Genomic DNA, 17,057 nt, shown 5'->3' on the forward strand with positions numbered 1-17,057 from the left:
ACATTGCTCGGATCTGGCATTGCTGTGGCTGTGGCATAAGATAGCAGCCGTAGCTCTGATTTGACCCCTAGCCTGGGAACTTCCTTATGCTACACCTATGGCCCTAAAAAGAAAAAAAAAAAAAAAAAAAAAGAAGTGTTGAAAAGTTCATGTAATTTATGGATTCCTGTACTGAAAGTGAAAAACAGAATGTTTGCAGGTGTATCAGTTGTTTGTGATTGTAGGTGTCTGAGAGCTGTTGCTCTTTGATGCTGCCCAGTGTCACTAGAGTATCAAGCATATTGCTAGCCTGGGGCAAGTTCAAAATTCAGGATTTGAAGTACAGTTTCTGAGGAATGTGTATGGCTCGTGCACCATCATAAAGTAAGAAAACCTAAGTTTTTTATTTAAGAATTTTTTTTTTTTGTCTTTTTAGCTATTTCTTGGGCCGCTCCCGCGGCATATGGAGGTTCCCAGTCTAGGGGTCTAATCGGAGCTATAGCCGCTGGCCTATGCCACAGCCACAGCGATGCCATATCTGAGCCACGTCTGCAACCTACACGGCAGCTCACAGCAATGCCGGATCGTTAACCCCCTGAGCAAGGGCAGGGACCGAACCCGCAACCTCATGGTTCCTAGTTGGATTCGTTAACCACTGCGCCACGACGGGAACTCCTATTTTAAAAATTTTTTACTAAGGTGTAGTTGATATGCAGTGTTGTGCTTTTGGGGGTTTTTAGCCATGCCTGAAGCATGTGAAAGTTCCCTGGCCAGGGATTGAATCTGTATCAAAGTAGCGACCTGAGCTGCTGCAGGGACAACGCTGGATCCTTAACTGGCTGTGCCATAAGGGAATTTCCTTTGTTTGTGTATTTCGAAAAACCTAAGTTCAACCATTGTAAGTCTGGGACTGTCTGTATACTCCTTTTTGTTTTTTTCTTTTTAGGGCCTGGAAGTTCCCAGGCTAGGGGTGAATCAGAGCTACAGCTTCTGGTGTATACCACAGCCACAGCAATGAGGATCTGAGCCGTGTCTTTGACCTACACCACAGCTCGTGGCAATGCCAGATCCCTGACCCGCTGGACGAGGCCAGGGATTGAATCCGTATCCTCATGGATACTGGTTGGATTCATTTCCGCTGTGCCACAACGGGAACTCCCGCATTTTTTTCTAATGGCCACACCAGCATATGGAAATTCCCTTGCCAGGGATTGAATCTGAGCCATAGCTATGGCAACACCGTTTCCTTTAACCCACTGCATTGAGCCAGGGATTGGACCTGCACCTCCTCAGCAACCCAAGCTGTTGCAGTTGGATCCTTAATCCATTGTACCACTGCGGGAACTCCTGTACTCTCCTTTTCATATGTATACACACACACACATATTTTAGGGCCACACCCGAGGCATATGGAAGTTCCCAGGCTAGCAGTAGAATCAGAGCTACACAGCTGCATCTGCGACCTACACGGCAGTTCATGGCAAAGATGGCTCCTTAACCCACTGAGCGAGACCAGGGATCAGACCCGAGTCCTTATGGATACTAGTCAGGTTCATTACTGCTGAGTCACATGGGAACTCCAATTTATATTTTTTATTATGTGTTTTTTTAAGGTGATAGAAGACTTTTGAATGAAAAAAAAGCTTTCAGAAAAAACCAACTTTTTGGTCATTTAGGGCCTGAATGTTTTTGCTTAATAACAGCTTTATTGAGTTATAATTCACCTACCATGCAATCCACCCATTTAAAGAGTACAATTACATGGTTTTTCATCTGTTTCCAGGGTTTGTAGAGTCAACGTCACAGTCAATGTTAGATCATTTTTATCACCCCTTATAAAAACCCAACATCTGGGAGTTCCCACTGTGGCTCATTGGAGTGTGAACCTGACTTGTATCCATGAGGATGTGAGTTCGATCTCTGGCCTTGCTTAGTGGCTTAAGGATCTGGCGTTGCCATGAGCTGTGGTGTAGGTTGCAGATGAGGCTAGGATCCTGTGTTGCTGTGGGTTGGCAGCTGCAGCTCTGATTCAACCCCTAGCCTGAGAACTTACATATGCCATAGGTGCAGCCCTAAAAAGACAACAAACAAACCAACCACACCCATTACTGTCCTGGTTATGTTTTTTTTGGACAGGCTAGCAGAGATTTAACTGGCTTTGATTTCCTACTACCTCACTATTTCCACCTGTAATTCTAAATAAAACTGGCCAATTACATAATACTTCATATTTGGAGTCACTTCTCAGAAGTGTTTTGTGTGTATTATCTCAGAACAAGCCGCAAGGCTGGCTCCCATTTTTGTTTCATGTTGTGGGTGGGGAAATATACTCAAAGAAGCTAAGAGGTCTGAGCCTCAGTTGTGATTCAAACCCATGAAGTCTTGGCTTAACCAGTGTGTTGGACTGACAGGGGCAGCTGAGCCAGGCTTTTAATTCTGACTTGCACCAGCCTCTTCTAGGGCTGTGATTCCTATTACCTACCTGCCCAGCAAACCCCCTTCCACAGGAGGCCTTGCAGATGGGACCCTGAGCAAGGTTAGGGTGGAGAGGTGGTGGGAGGTGGGAGGCTGGCCAGAAAGTGGGGAGAGCTTGGAGGGCTGTTCTCCTCCCCTCCCCCATGCTCAGCAGGTTCTCTGCCAAGTGGGCTTTCCAGAAAAGCTGAGCAGAGCCCACCTGTTCCAGGAGCCCTAGTAAGGAAGGAGCCAGTACTGCCGAAAGCATGGCCAAGATCATGGCCAGAATTTCCAGCAAAGTTCTGGGATGCCCCCTGGTGGATCTGCACTCCTGACTCGGGAACAAAGTGGTTTTTTCTAAGGAAGGCTTCCTAGGATCTGTGGGGCCAGGGGCAGCCCCCAACATCAGAGATTATCTTTTAACCTTAGCCTGGGATCAAGATGCAGTATTGCATAGCACAGTGGCAGGGGTCAGGGCTTAAGAACCTGGGCTCCTAGATGGAGTTGGCATCAAGTCACAGCTCTGCTGCTCTTTATTGGAGCAGTTTGGGGCCAGTTAATTGTCCAAGCCTCAGTTTCTCATCCATCAAATGGGTATAAAACTGAAGTTCTGCTTCAGAGAACTATGAACACAATTGAGATAACTTGTGTAGAGACAGACTGTGCCTATGCTGTAGTGCTTCGTCAATGTTAACTATTCTTATTGGTAGAAAGTATGTTCTGGGGGATTGAACTGATCACATCATCTCTAGTCCTTGGTTTCCTCCTCTATAACCAGGACAGTTCACCGAGCTTCTGGGGTGATTGTGAAAATTAGATATTTAACCCCAAAGATAAAAACACCCAAATTCTCAGGGAGTTCCATTGTGGCTTGGGGAAACGAATCTGACTAGAATCCACGAGGACGCAGGTTTGATTACTGGCTTTGCTCAGTGGGTTAAGGATCCAGTGTTGCTATGAGCTTCGGTGTCGGTTGCAGACGAGGCTGTGGCTGTGGCTGTGGCCGTGCCTATCAGCTGTAGCTCTGACTTGACCCCTAGCCTGGGAACTTCCACATGCCATACATGCGGCTCTAAAAAGCAAACAAAACAAAACAAAACAAAAAAACCCCACCCAAATTCTCCAATGCACTTAAGGGATGGCTTTTTATTATTCAGTTTCTTCTGAGTGAAAGGCTGTGTGTATATTCAGCAAACACTGACCACAGGGCTGTCTCTGTGCGGAGAGCTGACTGTATAGCATTGTAGGGGGTGAAAATACATATCTGCATGTAAGTTCCATGTAGATTTTGTCTAGTTCAAGGTCTGGTGATCTTTCTCTGTAAAGAGCCAGACAGAATATTTCAGGCTTTGCCAGCCATTCCGTCTCTGTCAAGTATTCAGTTCAGCTCTATCTTTTTTTTTTTTTTTCTTTTTTTGGGCTGTGTGCATGGCATGTCGAAGTTCCCAAGCTTGGGATCGAACCTGAGCCACAGTGACCCAAGCCGTTGCCATGACAATGCCAGAGCCTCAACCTGCTGCACCATAGGAGAACTCCTCAGCTCAGCTCTTGTAGCATGGAAGCAGACAGAAGTCGTTTGTGAACCAGGGAGGGTGGCTGTGTGCTGATGAAACTGTCTATGTGGACCCCGGAGTTTGAATTTCATGGAATTTTCATGTCACAAAATGTTCTTCTTTTTATCCCCCTTCCCCCACTATTTAAAATGTAAAAACTGGAGTTCCTGTCATGGCTCAGTGGTTAGCGAATCCAACTATGAGGTTTTGGGCTTGATCCCTGGCCTTGCTCAGTGGGTTAAGGATCCGGCGTTGCCGTGAGCTGTGGTGTAGGTCACAGACGTGGCTTGGATCCCGTGTTGCTGTGGCTCTGGCGTAGGCCGGTGGCTATAGCTCCAATTCGACCCCTAGCCTGGGAACCTCCGTATGCCGCGGGAACGGCCCTAGAAAAGACCAAAAAAAAAAGGTAAAAACTGGAGTTTCCATTGTGGAACCTGATGTACTGTCCATGAGGATGTGGGTTTGATCCCTGCCCTTGCTCAGTGGGCTAAAGGATCTGGCATTGCCGTGAGCTGCAGGGTAGGTTGCAGATGAGCCCTGGATCCTATGTGACATGCCTGTGGTGTAGGCTGGCAGCTGCAGCTCTGATTCAGCCCCTGGCCTGGGAGCTTCCATATGCTGCAGGTGCAGCCATAAAATGGGAAAAAAAAATGTAAATATGGGCCATACAAAAACAGGAGGTGGGGTGGATTTCCCCCTTGTGCTGTTGTCATTTGTTGACCCTTGTGTACTCTTCCTTCGAAACTGCAGCCACAGCAACTCGGGATCCGAGCCGTGTCTGTGACCTACACCACAGCTCATGGCAATCCCAGATCCTTCACCCATTGAGCAAGGCCAGGGATCGAACCCGCATCTTCATGGATCCTAGTTGGGTTCGTTAACTGCTGAGCCATGAAGGGAACTCCCACTCTTCCTTCTTGAGGTAGCTTTGAACAAGGTGATTCTTTCCTTCCTTCCTCCCTCCCTCCCTGCCTGCCTTTCTTCCTCTCTTTCTCTCTCTTTTTCTTTCTTTCTCTCTAAATCTTTTTCTTTCTTCCCTGGATTTATACCTTGTGGACTGTATGTTTATCACTGGGTTCATGGGGAATTGGGGCCTTTCCTCACCAGATGCTGGGCTTCTCACTCCTGTCATGATGCTTATTTTGAGTCCTCACAGACAGGAGGTGCCGGCTTTTATCATAAATCACCATGAATCTGGCAGCCTGCTTTGTGTCTGTCTTCCCATTCAGAGCAGTTCGCTCAGCTTTGGCTCTTCTTTTCACCTTGGCTGGAATTCTGGGGTCATTGTTAAAACCATTTCACGGATGGGGAAGCAGGGTCCCCGAAAGGGTCATGATTCTGTGAGGGCTTGTCAGGTGGCAGCGGCCCCAGGATTAGTACCAAGGGTCCCTGTCTCTTAGTCCCTCTGGAAAGTGGTGAGAGGCATGGAGGTGGCCAGTGGGATGAGAGTTGGATTTACTGGAGAGGGTCACTCACTCTCTTTAGCTTAGCCATTATTCACTCCAGAAGTCCTATGTCATGTGCTGTACAGCTCAGCCAACAGTCAACATTTATTTGTTCCTCAAATATGTTCTGAGCTCCTACTAAGTGCCAGGCTTTGTTCCTGATACTTGACATAGAGCAGTGGGCAGAACAAACAAGACTCCTACCCTTGTGATGACTGCAGAGTAGCAGGGAAGAAGGACAGCAAAGTAGACAAAGAAATGTGATATTTAGAGGAGTTGCGATTAGTGCTGGAGAATAAAGGGGGGGAGCCCTTTTCATTTATGTACCAGACTCCATGCGAAGTACTTGATGGCTGTGCCAGGGAGTCTAGGGTATGATCATCTTCTGATTGAATCCTTAGAACTAGCCTGCTAGATGAGATGGCAGGATGAAGGTACAGTGGTTTAGACAAGTCGAGTGATTCTCCTGGCCTCACAGACCACTGAGGGGGACTACTAAACAGCTAATTATTGGAGTTCTCTTGTGGCTTGGTGGGTTAAGGATCTGGCGTTATCGCTGCAATGGCTGGGGTCACTGCTATGGCTCGGGTTCAGTCCTTGGCTTGGGTACTTCCACGTGCCTCGGGTATGCCCCCCACCAAAATAAATAATTAAATAGAAGTTCCTGTTAAGAAACTGACAGGAAGTTAAGAACCTGACATAGTGTCCGAGAGGATACGGGTTCAATCCCTGGGCTTGCTCAGTGGGTTAAGGATCTGGGGTTGCTGCAAGCTGCGGCATAGGTCACAGATGCAGCTGTGGTGTAGTCTGCTGGCTACAGCTCCGATTTGACCCCTATCCTGGGAGCATCCATATGCTGCAGGTGCAGCCCTAAAAAGAAACAAACAAACAAAACACAAAAAGACAAAAACCAGTTGATTATCTATAGAGAAAATACTGTCCTAGTGCTATGAATAAGCAGGCCATGAGGGCTGTGCCAGGGAGTCTTGGGTAGGCAGTGGGGAGCCACTGAAGGTATTTAAGTGGAGAGCGCTCTGTTGGGGAAAGCTCACTTTGGCAGCAGTGTAGAGGATGGGTAAAGAGAAGTTAGTCTGGAGACCCATTTGGAAGTTCTTGCGGTGATCTTAGTGGACAGTAATGGTGAACTGGACAAGTGTGGAGGCTGTGGTGGTGGAGGGAAGCAGACAGAATATGGAGAGTTTTGTTTAAGGGTTGGAGAGCTGTTCAGTGAGGAAACCCATAGGATGAGATAACTGAGCAGACAGGGCATAGGGATGAGGCATATGAGGGATGCTGGGGAAGGGGTGGGTTTTGTTGTACGTGGGCTCCCACGTGGGATCTGGACCCCCAGCTGGCTGGAGCCATCAGCCTATGGATTCTGCCCCCAGGCAGCCGGCGGCTGGTGGATGTGATGGACGTGAACACCCAGAAAGGCACGGAGATGAGCATGTCGCAGTTTGTGCGGTACTATGAGACGCCCGAGGCCCAGCGGGACAAGTTGTATAACGTCATCAGCCTTGAGTTCAGCCACACCAAGCTGGAGCACTTGGTCAAGCGTCCCACCGTGGTAAGGCCTCGGCTGTGGTCCCTCCCTGGCCACCTCCCGCCTCCTCCCCTTGCCCTCACTGGCCCTGGGGGAGGGCGGGAGGGGTGTGAGGAGCAGGGGGAGGGGGGTTGAGGGGGTTGATGCAGCCCAGTTAAGGGACCCGGAGACAGGAAGTGCTGAGGGCGGTCTGGCTGGATTGCAGGTGGACCTGGTGGACTGGGTGGACAACATGTGGCCTCAGCACTTGAAGGAGAAGCAGACGGAAGCCACAAACGCCATTGCGGAGATGAAGTACCCGAAAGTGAAGAAGTAAGACCTCCTGGCTAGTGGCGGGAGCTGGGAGGGGTGACTTTCAGCCTCATGGGGATTGGAGGCTGAGGCCACAGCCCAGGGGGCACTGCTGGGATGTGGGGTTGGGGGTCCTTGGTGTGGGCAGATGGGCATCTTGCTTCCCTCAAGTGCAGGGGCTCTGCATTCTGCTCTGGGTCTTAATTCTCCATCCAGATGGTTCTTTGGCCTCCCTGCCAGCTTTCCCCAGGGGGATGTGACCTGAAGAGGAGGAAGAGTAATGGGAACCATCTCTATGTGCATCTGTGCCTGTGTGTGTGTGTGTCTGTGTGTGTGTGTCTGTGTACTTGCCAAACATTGATCTACTCCCTCCAAGTGACAGCCTGTCTCGGGAGTGGATTTTTTAAGGTGACCACCATGGATATTTTGCTTTTGCTGGAGGTGAGGGAGGAGCCTGGTATTCTTTTGCTTTTGCTGTTGAGACCCAGGATCTCTGATCTAGAATAACCTTTCTCGAAAATTCACCCCATTCCTTAGACAGACGGTTGCTGGGCTGGGAAAGCGGCCACATCTAATTGTAGGACTATCACCAGCAAGTCCTGAGCCCCACTGTTTAACATGGGTGGAGGCAGGAGTTCCCTGGTGGCCTAGAGGTTAAGGATCCAGCAATGTTGGAGTTTCCATTGTGGATCAGTGGGTTATGAACCTGACTGGTATCCATGAGGATGCGGTTCGAATCCTGGCCCAGCTCAGTGGGTTAAGGATCTGGTGTTGCTATGGGCTGTGGTGTAGGCTGGCAGCTACAGCTTGGAATCACTGCTTGGATCAGCCTTGCTATGGCCTAGTCCAGAAGCTGCAGCTCTGATTTGACCCCTATCCTGGGAACTTCCGTGTGTCACAGATGTGGCCCTTAAAAAAAAGGGTTCAGCATTGTCACTGCTGTGGCTTGGGTCACTGCTGTGGTGTGGGTTTGATCTCTGGTCTGAGAACTTCTGTATACTGTAGGCACGTTCAAAACAACAGCAACAAACAAAAAAACATGGGCAGAGGCAGCTGTCAGCCCCTCTGTGTTCTAAGACTTGAATGGGACGAGGAAGTCATATTGGGGCCCCTTCCATCTTGGGCACTCTGTCTTTCCCTCTCCACAGTGAGCAGGAGATGCTGGCTGCCCAGGCAGAACCGTTACTCTGGGCTTCCTAGAAGAGTTGGCTCTGGTGGCTCTGAATCCATTTAGCCTCTTTCTGCTCAGCCCCACTGCCAGGAGTGCCCCCAGCAGCTTAAAGGCTGTGAACTCTCCATTCACTCAGCCCTTCATTCAGTGCATACTGAATGCAAACTCCGTGCCAGGCTTTATAAGGGAGGCCAGCATGCTGGCCCTGGGCTTCTCAAGGTTTTGCTTTTAAGCTCTCTCTTTCTCTTTAATTACTTCGTAGGCATTTTTCCTCCCCTCACAGCTGAAGCTCCTTACACCCCTTGGATATGGGCTGCATCAAAAGCAAAGACTAGGCTCAAGGCGGGGTTGGTGGGAGGGTTTTCAATTCTGTTCCATTCTGATTCGATTGCAGCCAAATTTGTGGAGCCCCTGGGATAGGGAAGTAAAAGATGAAGAGGACTAAAAGCCCCTACCTTTTGGGGAACATGCCATTAACCCAAGGGTCCTAGGATGCAGCTTGCATCCTAAGCAGAGGGAAACAGATTCCTGGAAGGGAGATGGGGAGTGGAGGCACCCGTTTTGGTTGCTGGCAACAGGAAGTCATCTCGGAGGGGATATTGACTGAGCTTTAAAGGACAGAGGAGATAGGAGTGGGGAGGGATGGAGGTAGGCAAGTGCCAAGGGCCCTAATGGAATCACAGAGGTGGAGCTCAAGGAAAGCGTGTGAGACTGGTTGGTTAGAGGCAGATCCTGGCTCTCATTGATTCATCAATTGATTATTCAGCCTACATAATGAACATCTTATTGGTGTCAGGCACCAGGAATACAGTGAGGAGAAAACCACATAGGCTCCCTGCCCTCACAGAGCTTACAGTCTGTCCAGGAGACGAATGTTAATCAATAATCGGAGAATCAAAGGGACGTTTGCAGCTGTGATGAGGCACAAGGCAGAGACCCTGGGTGCTGTAGGAGTGTGTGCCAGATTCAGGGAGGGCAGGTGGCCATATGCTGAGGTCTGAAGGGGAGGCGGTTGCTTAGGTGAAGGGGCCAGGGAAGAGCTTTCCTGGTTGTATGCATAGAGCCTGGGAGGGAGAGGAGGGCTGCAGAGTGGGGATGGGGACGATGAAGGACCTGGTGAAGGAAGAGTGGTGGGGCTAGAGCAGATTGAGGGAGAGTCCTGTGCAGGATGGGGGATGGGCCAGGCTGACGGCCCCGCTGTGTCATCGTGAGGGGTCCGTATTTCTCTCAAGTGCAGTCAGAAACCTCTGAGATTTTAAGCAGGGAGGGATGGGTTCAGTCAGATTTGCATTCTGCCAGTTCTGCTGCTGCTCTGTGGATTGAAGAGGGTGGGGGTCGACTGATATGAGGAGCCATTACATCATCAAAAAGAGGGTGGGGAGTTCCTGTTGTGTCTCAGCAGGTTATGTGCCTGACTAATATCCATGAGGATGCGGGTTTGATCTCTGGCCTTGCTCAGTGGGTTAAGGATCCTGAGTTGCTGTGGCTGTGGTGTAGGCCCGCAGCTATAGCTCCAATTCGACCCCTAACCTGGGAATTTCCATATGCTGCAAGTATGGCCCTAAAAAAAGCCAAAAAAAAAAAAAAAGAGGGTGAATGAGGGGATAGACAGGGTTAGAGGAGAGAACAGAGGACAAATGGGACATGCATTTAGGAAGGTAAAATAGACACCCTTGGGTGACAGTTTTCAGTTAATTAATGTCTACCTTGCCTCTCTGAGATATTTAGTATATTCTTCACTTTCTTGAAAGATTCTTGAAATAGTAAGCTCTGTTAGTACATTAAGAATCCTATCTAGGAGTTCCCGTAGTGGCTCAGTGGTTAAGGAATTCAACTAGGAACCATGAGGTTGCTGGCTTGATCCCTGGCCTTGCTCAGTGGGTTAAGGATCCAGCGTTGTCCTGAGCTGTGGTGGGGTCGCAGACGAGGCTTGGAACCCACGTTGCTGTGGCTGTGGCATAGGCCGGCAGCTACAGCTCTGATTAGATCCCTAGCCTGGGAACCTGCATATGCTGTGGGAGCAGGCTTAGAAAAGACAAAAAAAAAAAAAAAAAAAATCCTATCTAGGAGTTGCCATCTTGGCACAGCAGAAATGAATCCAACTAGGAACCATGAAGTTGAGGGTTCAATCCCTGGCCTCCCTCAGTGGGTTAAGGATCTGGTGTTGCTGTGAGCTGTGGTGTAGGCTGGCGGCTGTAGCAAAAAAAAGCAAAAAAAAAAAAAAAAATCCTGTGTAATAACCGAATAAAAGGCTCTAGGATCACAGGTGTTTTTTTTTTTTTTTTGGTCTTTTTGGAGCTACACCCAAGGCATGTGGAGGTTCCCAGGCTAGGGGTCTAATCGGAGCTACAGCTGCTGGCCTACACCACAGCCACAGCAACTCCAGATCCAAGCCGCATCTGTGACCTACACCACAGCTCAGGCAACACCGGATCCTTAACCCACTGATCGAGGCCAGGGATTGAACCCACCTCCTCATGGATGCTAGTTGGGTTCGTTAACTGCTGAGCCACAATGGGAACTCCTAGGACCACAAGTTTTTGTTTTTGTCTTTTTGCCTTTTCTAGGGCCACTTCCTGTGGTATATGGAGGTTCCCAGGCTAGGGGTCTAATTGGAGCTGTAGCCACTGGCCTACTCCAGAGCCATAGCAACTCGGGATCCGAGCTGAGTCTGCGACCTACACCACAGCTCACAGCAACGCTAGATCCTTAACCCACTGAGCAAGGCCAGGGATCAAACCTGCAACCTCACGGTTCCTAGTCAGTTTCGTTAACCACTGCGCCACGACGGGAACTCCAGACCACAGGTTTTTGTCATGTTGATTAGAGTATGTGCCAAACAGATTTACAGACTGAGTCAGTGGCTGTGGGAACTTGTTACAGGATTTGAACCTTGTAAAGAAGGAAACTGTCACCTTGGAAAGAGTCCATTTGTTCGGCTGAAAAGAATGCTGATTTCACTTAATAAGCAAGGTAAAAATCCCATGATGATGAAGTCCTCTGGGATCATAGAATGGTTCTTTGGAATTTAATTAAAATGACACTTTTTAGAAATCCCAGAGTTTCTGTGCTGGAGGTGTCTGGAGAGTGGAGACAGCTGAAGGGCCACCTAAACCAAGAGTGGAGCCTGCAAACGGGGAGAAGTGGAGGGTGGTTAGAAACCTATTGCTGCCTTCTCCGTGGCTCTGGGGTTTATGTAGCTTGATCTTAGTGAGGGGGTTAGGAATTTTAATGGGTTTTGGTTCAGGTATTGAAGGCAAGGGGTGGTGAATTTACAACTTTTGGGAGACGAAAGATTTGGAAAGAGTGTGCTAGTGTATGAATTACCTCTTGATGTCTTTACTGGGTGTGTACTATGTGCAAGACACTATTCTGAGTCATTTGTTGGTAGATTACGGAGAATAAATCATTGTCTAGGAGTTCCCTTCTTGGCTCATTGTTTAACGAACCCAACTAGGGTCTGTGAGTATGTGGGTTCGATATCCCTGGCCTTGCTCAGTGGGTTAAGGATCTGGCATTGCCATGAGCTGTGGTGTAGGTTGCAGACATGGCTCAGATCCTGAGTTGCTCTGGCAGTGGCATAGGCCAGTGGCTGCACCTCTGATCCAACCCCTAGCCTGGGAACCTCCATATACTGCAGGTACGGCCCTGAAAAGCAAAAAAAACGGAGTTCCCATTGTGGCGCAGTGGAAATGAATCTGACTAGGAACCATGAGGTTGTGGGTTCGATCCCTGGCCTCGCTCAGTGGGTTAAGGATCTGGCGTTGCTGTGAGCTGTGGTGTAGGTTTCAGATGCGGCTCGGATCTGGCATTGCTATAGCTCTGGCATAGGCTAGCAGCTAGAGCTCTGATTAGACCCCTAGCCTGGGAACCTCCACATGCCGCAGGTGTGGCCCTAAAAAGACAAAAAAAAAAAAAAGTTCGTTGTCTATAAATAAATAACTTTATTTATAATAAATAAAAGTCCCTTTTCTCTGGCTGGGAGATGAGACAGACCGGCAGACGATTGAATAATGTAATGTAGGAGGTGGTAAGTGTCATGAAGACACAGGATAAAGGGGAAGTAGGATAAAGGGAAAAGATAATGACAGGGTGGGCTGAATGAATATAAGCTGCACTGTGCGTTTCTTCCACGGTCTCCCTCCTCATTGCTGCCCTGCAGAAATGTTTTGGGTTACAGAATTGTTTGTCTTGGAAAATTCCTTATGATTGTATAAATAGTGACAATGATTTGGAAGTATCACTGTTGTTTATTGCTGCATAACAGATTACCCTAAAACCTAACAACTTAAAAAAAATTCTGGAGTTCCCACTGTGGTGTAGTGGATTAATGGGATCTGGCTTGTCTCTGGGGCCTTGTGGGTTTGATCCCTGGCCTAGCACCATGGGTTAAGGATCTGGTGTTGCCCCAGCTGTGGCATAGGTCTCAGATTCAGCTTGGATTCAATTCCTGGGAACTGCCATATGCTGGGGGTGTGGCCAAAGAAAGAAAATAAACCCAAAACTTTAGCAGCTTAAAACAACAAGCACCGGAGTTCCCATCATGGCTCAGCAGTTAACGAACCTGAGTAGCATCCATGAGGACGTGGGTTCAAACCCTGGCCTCGATCAGGGGGTTTAAGGATCTGGCATTGCTGTGAGCTGTGGTGTAGGTTGCAGACTTGGCTCAGATCCCGCATTGCTGTGGCTGTGGTGTAGGCTGGCGGCGGCTACAGCTCCATTGGGACCCCTAACCTGGGAACCTCCATGTGCTGAGGCCCTAAAAGGCAAAAAACAAACAAGCAAACCAAGCACCTGCCTAGTGGTTAAAGGATCCGGCATTGTCACTGTTGTGGTTTGGGTCACCACTATGGCATGGGTTTGATCCCTGGCCTGGGAATTTTCACATGCTGTGGGTCTGACACCACCCCCCCCCCAAAAAAAAAAAAAAAAAAAAAAGGAAAAAAGAAAAAGAAAAAAAACCCAACTTAGTCCTGGGCTGTTGGCATCTGAAGGCTTTACTGAGGCTGGAGGGCCCACTTCCAAGATGGTGCTCTTGGAAAGAGGCTTCAGTTCTTTACTCCATGGGCCTCTCCAATAAGCTGCTTGAGTGTCCTCATGACATGGCAGCTCCCCTCCCCCACTCCCAAAGTGGTTTGGGAGAGAGCAAGGAGAAAGCCACAGTGCCTTTTATCACCTAGTTTTGGAGGTCACATACAGTTAACTTCTGCCATATTCTGTTAATTAAAACGAGCCATTAAATCTAGGCCATACTCAAGGGAGGGGAATTTGGTTCTGCCTCTGGATGGAGGTGGGGTGGGTAGGTGGTGGGGGATGGTTGGGTGTGACTCTCAAAGCCTTCTGCACTTGTTTTAAAACCTCCACAATCTCCCAAGGTCTAGGACTTGGGCACCATTTTTCACTTAGGACCTTTGGATATTTTCATGCATTCCAGAAAGAAATTAGCAAGACTTCTCCATTCTCACTTGCTCTTGTAGCACACTGGGCTTGCAGAAATAAGATTTGTTGGTGTAAAGGAGTTATACTGTGGACTAAAAGAGCCTAAAAACCCAGCTAAAAGGAGATCCCATATAAAGCACACACATGGCCCTCAAATAATTGAAAATTGACTGCATTTTTTCAACATGTACTTGGTGCAAGTGTATATATGTGTGTGTGCATTTTAGGCCCTTAACTCGAGGCATATGGAAGTTTCCAGGCTAGTCGTTGAATCAGAGCTGTAGTTGCCAGCCTGTACATCCACAGCAACGCCAGATCTGAGCTATGTCTGTGACCTACACTGCAGCTCTTGGCAATGCTGGGTCCTTGACCCACTGAGTGAAGTCAGGGGTTGAACCTTCGTCCTGATGGATACTAATTGGGTTTGTTACCACTGAGCCACAATGGGAACTCCTCTTCACATGTACTTTCTGGGGGTAGAAGGAAGAATAGGGACAAAAATGGGGCATTGCAGAGCTGAAACAGGATGCAAACAGGCAGTGGGATAAGCACGTTTGGGGGCTGCTTCTGCCACTCCCTGTAGCTGTAGCAAGTTTTTTTTCCTTCGGCTTTTTAAGGCTGCGCTTGAATCATATGGAGGTTCCCAGGGTAAGGACTGAACCGGAGCTACAGCTGCCAGCCTGTGCCACAGCTACAGCAATGTGGGATCTGAGCCGCATCTGCGACGTACATCACAGCTGATGGCAACACCAGATCCTTAACCCACTGAGCGAGGCCAGGGATTGAACTTGCAACCTCATAGTTCCTAGTCGGATTCATTTCCGCTGTGCCATGACGGGAACTCCTGTAGCAAGTCTTTTAGGAATTCAGTTTTACCTCTACAAAATGGGTGTCCTGGGAGTTCCCATCATGGTTCAGCGGAAATGAATCTGACTAGTATTCATGAGGATGCAGGTTCGATCCCTGGCCTTGATCAGTGGGTTAAAGATCTGGCATTGCTGTGAGCCGTGGTACAGGCCACTGACAAGGCTCGGTTCTGGTGGTGTTGTGGCTATGGCAGTGGCGTAGGCCAGCAGCTATGGCTCCAATTTGACCCCTAGCCTGGGAACCTCCATATGCAGAGGGTGAGGCCCTAAAAGACAAAAAACAAAACAAAACAAAAAAAAAAAGGTTTCTTGTCATCCCTGCCCCGTATTCTTCCCATGCCAAGGGGAAGATGGAACATGTAGTGGATGTGAAATGTGGCTGGGCTAAGATATTTGTCCACATGGCCTTATGCAGGCACATGGGCTGCAGCTGCCATTGGAATCCACTGTTTTTTGGTTTTTTTTTTTTTTTTTTGCTTTTCAGGGCTGCGTCTGTGGGTTATGGAAGTTTCTAGGCTAGGAGTCTAACTGGAGCTACAACTGCTGGCCGATGCCACAGCCACAGTAATGCCAGATCAGAGCCATGTTTGCAACCTACACTCTAGCACACAGCATCTCTGGAACCTTATCCCACTGAGCAAGGCCAGGGATCAAACCCACATCCTCATGGATGGTAGTCGAATTTGTTTCCAATAAGCCACAATGAGAAGTCCTGGAATCTACTCTTTCTCACAGTGGCCCAGGGTATCTCTGCAACCCATGTTTACCTTTCACTCTCCTTGACCATGTTTTCTGGCATCATAAATGATCAGCCCTAGTAAGAGATCACACAGAGAAACTGACCTAGAGAGGCTGCTGATGTCTCATGTGGGCCATGATCCCAGGCCTCTGGATTCTTGGCTTTCCCCTTCTATCTCAAAAAGATCAAAGAAAGCCAGCCTTTCCTCTCGTGCCATGGATGGACCCAGGTGATGTGTTAGACACTTAGCACCAAATCTCAACAATCCAGGAAGCAGGTTAACATTCCCATGTTACAGACAAGGAACCTGAAATTCATAGGGGATCAATGTGGTAATGGGTGTAGCAGCTTAGTATAACCATAGGGACTGGTGTGGCTTCTGCATCACTGGAGAGGCAGGCTTTCAAAAATTCTGTCTCACTCTTATTTATTTATTTATTTATTTATTTATTTATTGGTCTTTTTGCCATTTCTTTGACTGCTCTCGCGGCATATGGAGGTTCCCAGGCTAGGGGCCCAATCGGAGCTGTAGCCACCAGCCTACGCCAGAGCCACAGCAACTCATAATCCGAGCAGCGTCTGCAACCTACACCATAGCTCACGGCAACGCCGGATTGTTAACCCACTGAACAAGGGCAGGGACCGAACCCGCAAACTCATGGTTCCTAGTCAGATTCGTTAACCACTGCACCACGACGGGAACTCCCCATCACTCTTTTTAAATTTTTATTTATTTTTTGGGGGCCACGCCTGCAGCATATGGAAGTTCCCCAGGCTAGAGGTCAAATTGGAGCTGCAGCTGCTGGCCTACACCACAACCACAGCAATGCTTGATCCAAGCCTTGTTTTTGACCTATGCTCCAGCTTGTGGCAATGTTGCATCCTTAATCACTGAGTGAGTCCAGGGATCAAACCGCCATCCTCATGGATACCAGTCAGGATCTTAACCCACCAAGCCACAGCTGGAACTCCTCTCTCTTTTTTAAAAATAATGCTGGCCAAACCAAGTACATCTAGGCCTGGTTTGGTCTGTAAGGGTAAGGGCTACCGGTTACAGATCCCTGACTAGTTTAACAAAAAGGATGCTGAGTTCCAGAAGGTGGAAAATTTGGCCTATTGTCACATAGTTAATTAGAATAATTACAGGTCTGTTGCTGGATGCTGCGCTTACGCATTTCAGTCTGACATGGTCCCTGCTGTCAAGGAGCTGAGACATTTGTGACTTAAAAAGTAACAATGTCTCCCTTGTGGACTACCTGTTCTGGTTGTTCGGGTCTTCTCCTTTCTTAGGTCATTTAACTCAGTGGCTTGGTGTTCAATTCCATTGTAATTACTGTTTAATTTCATTGTAATTTCAATAGGACAAGCATACATAAAGTAAAAAAGTCCACCAGTTTCAAGGAGTTTAGTTTAGCCTCACAGCAGGCCATCAGGGAGTTAGTTAATGGGTGAGCAGTCCTGTAAATGACACCAGGAAGCAACACCCTGGGCCAGGGCGTTGACCACCTTGAAATGGCTTAATGTTCACTTCCCTTAAGTGGGGGTTATTGAGTTGTTTTAAGGGTGAAGTGTTGTGC

The 17,057-nt window shown here is 48.4% G+C and overlaps 1 protein-coding gene across 8 annotated transcripts in view; it reads left to right on the forward strand.

Annotated features, from left to right (window-relative positions):
- KDM2B (lysine demethylase 2B) overlaps positions 1-17,057 on the forward strand; it is a 145,973-nt gene that overhangs the window by 27,395 nt on the left and 101,521 nt on the right. For all 8 annotated transcript variants that reach the window (XM_021073426.1, XM_021073420.1, XM_021073425.1 and 5 more), the window contains exons 5-6: positions 6,820-6,998; positions 7,180-7,286. In XM_021073426.1, the coding sequence (XP_020929085.1) occupies positions 6,820-6,998; positions 7,180-7,286 (286 nt within the window). The remainder of the gene's footprint in view (positions 1-6,819; positions 6,999-7,179; positions 7,287-17,057) is intronic.

This window comes from Sus scrofa, chromosome 14 (assembly GCF_000003025.6).
Source record: "Sus scrofa isolate TJ Tabasco breed Duroc chromosome 14, Sscrofa11.1, whole genome shotgun sequence".
NCBI classification, from domain to species: Eukaryota; Metazoa; Chordata; class Mammalia; order Artiodactyla; family Suidae; genus Sus; species Sus scrofa.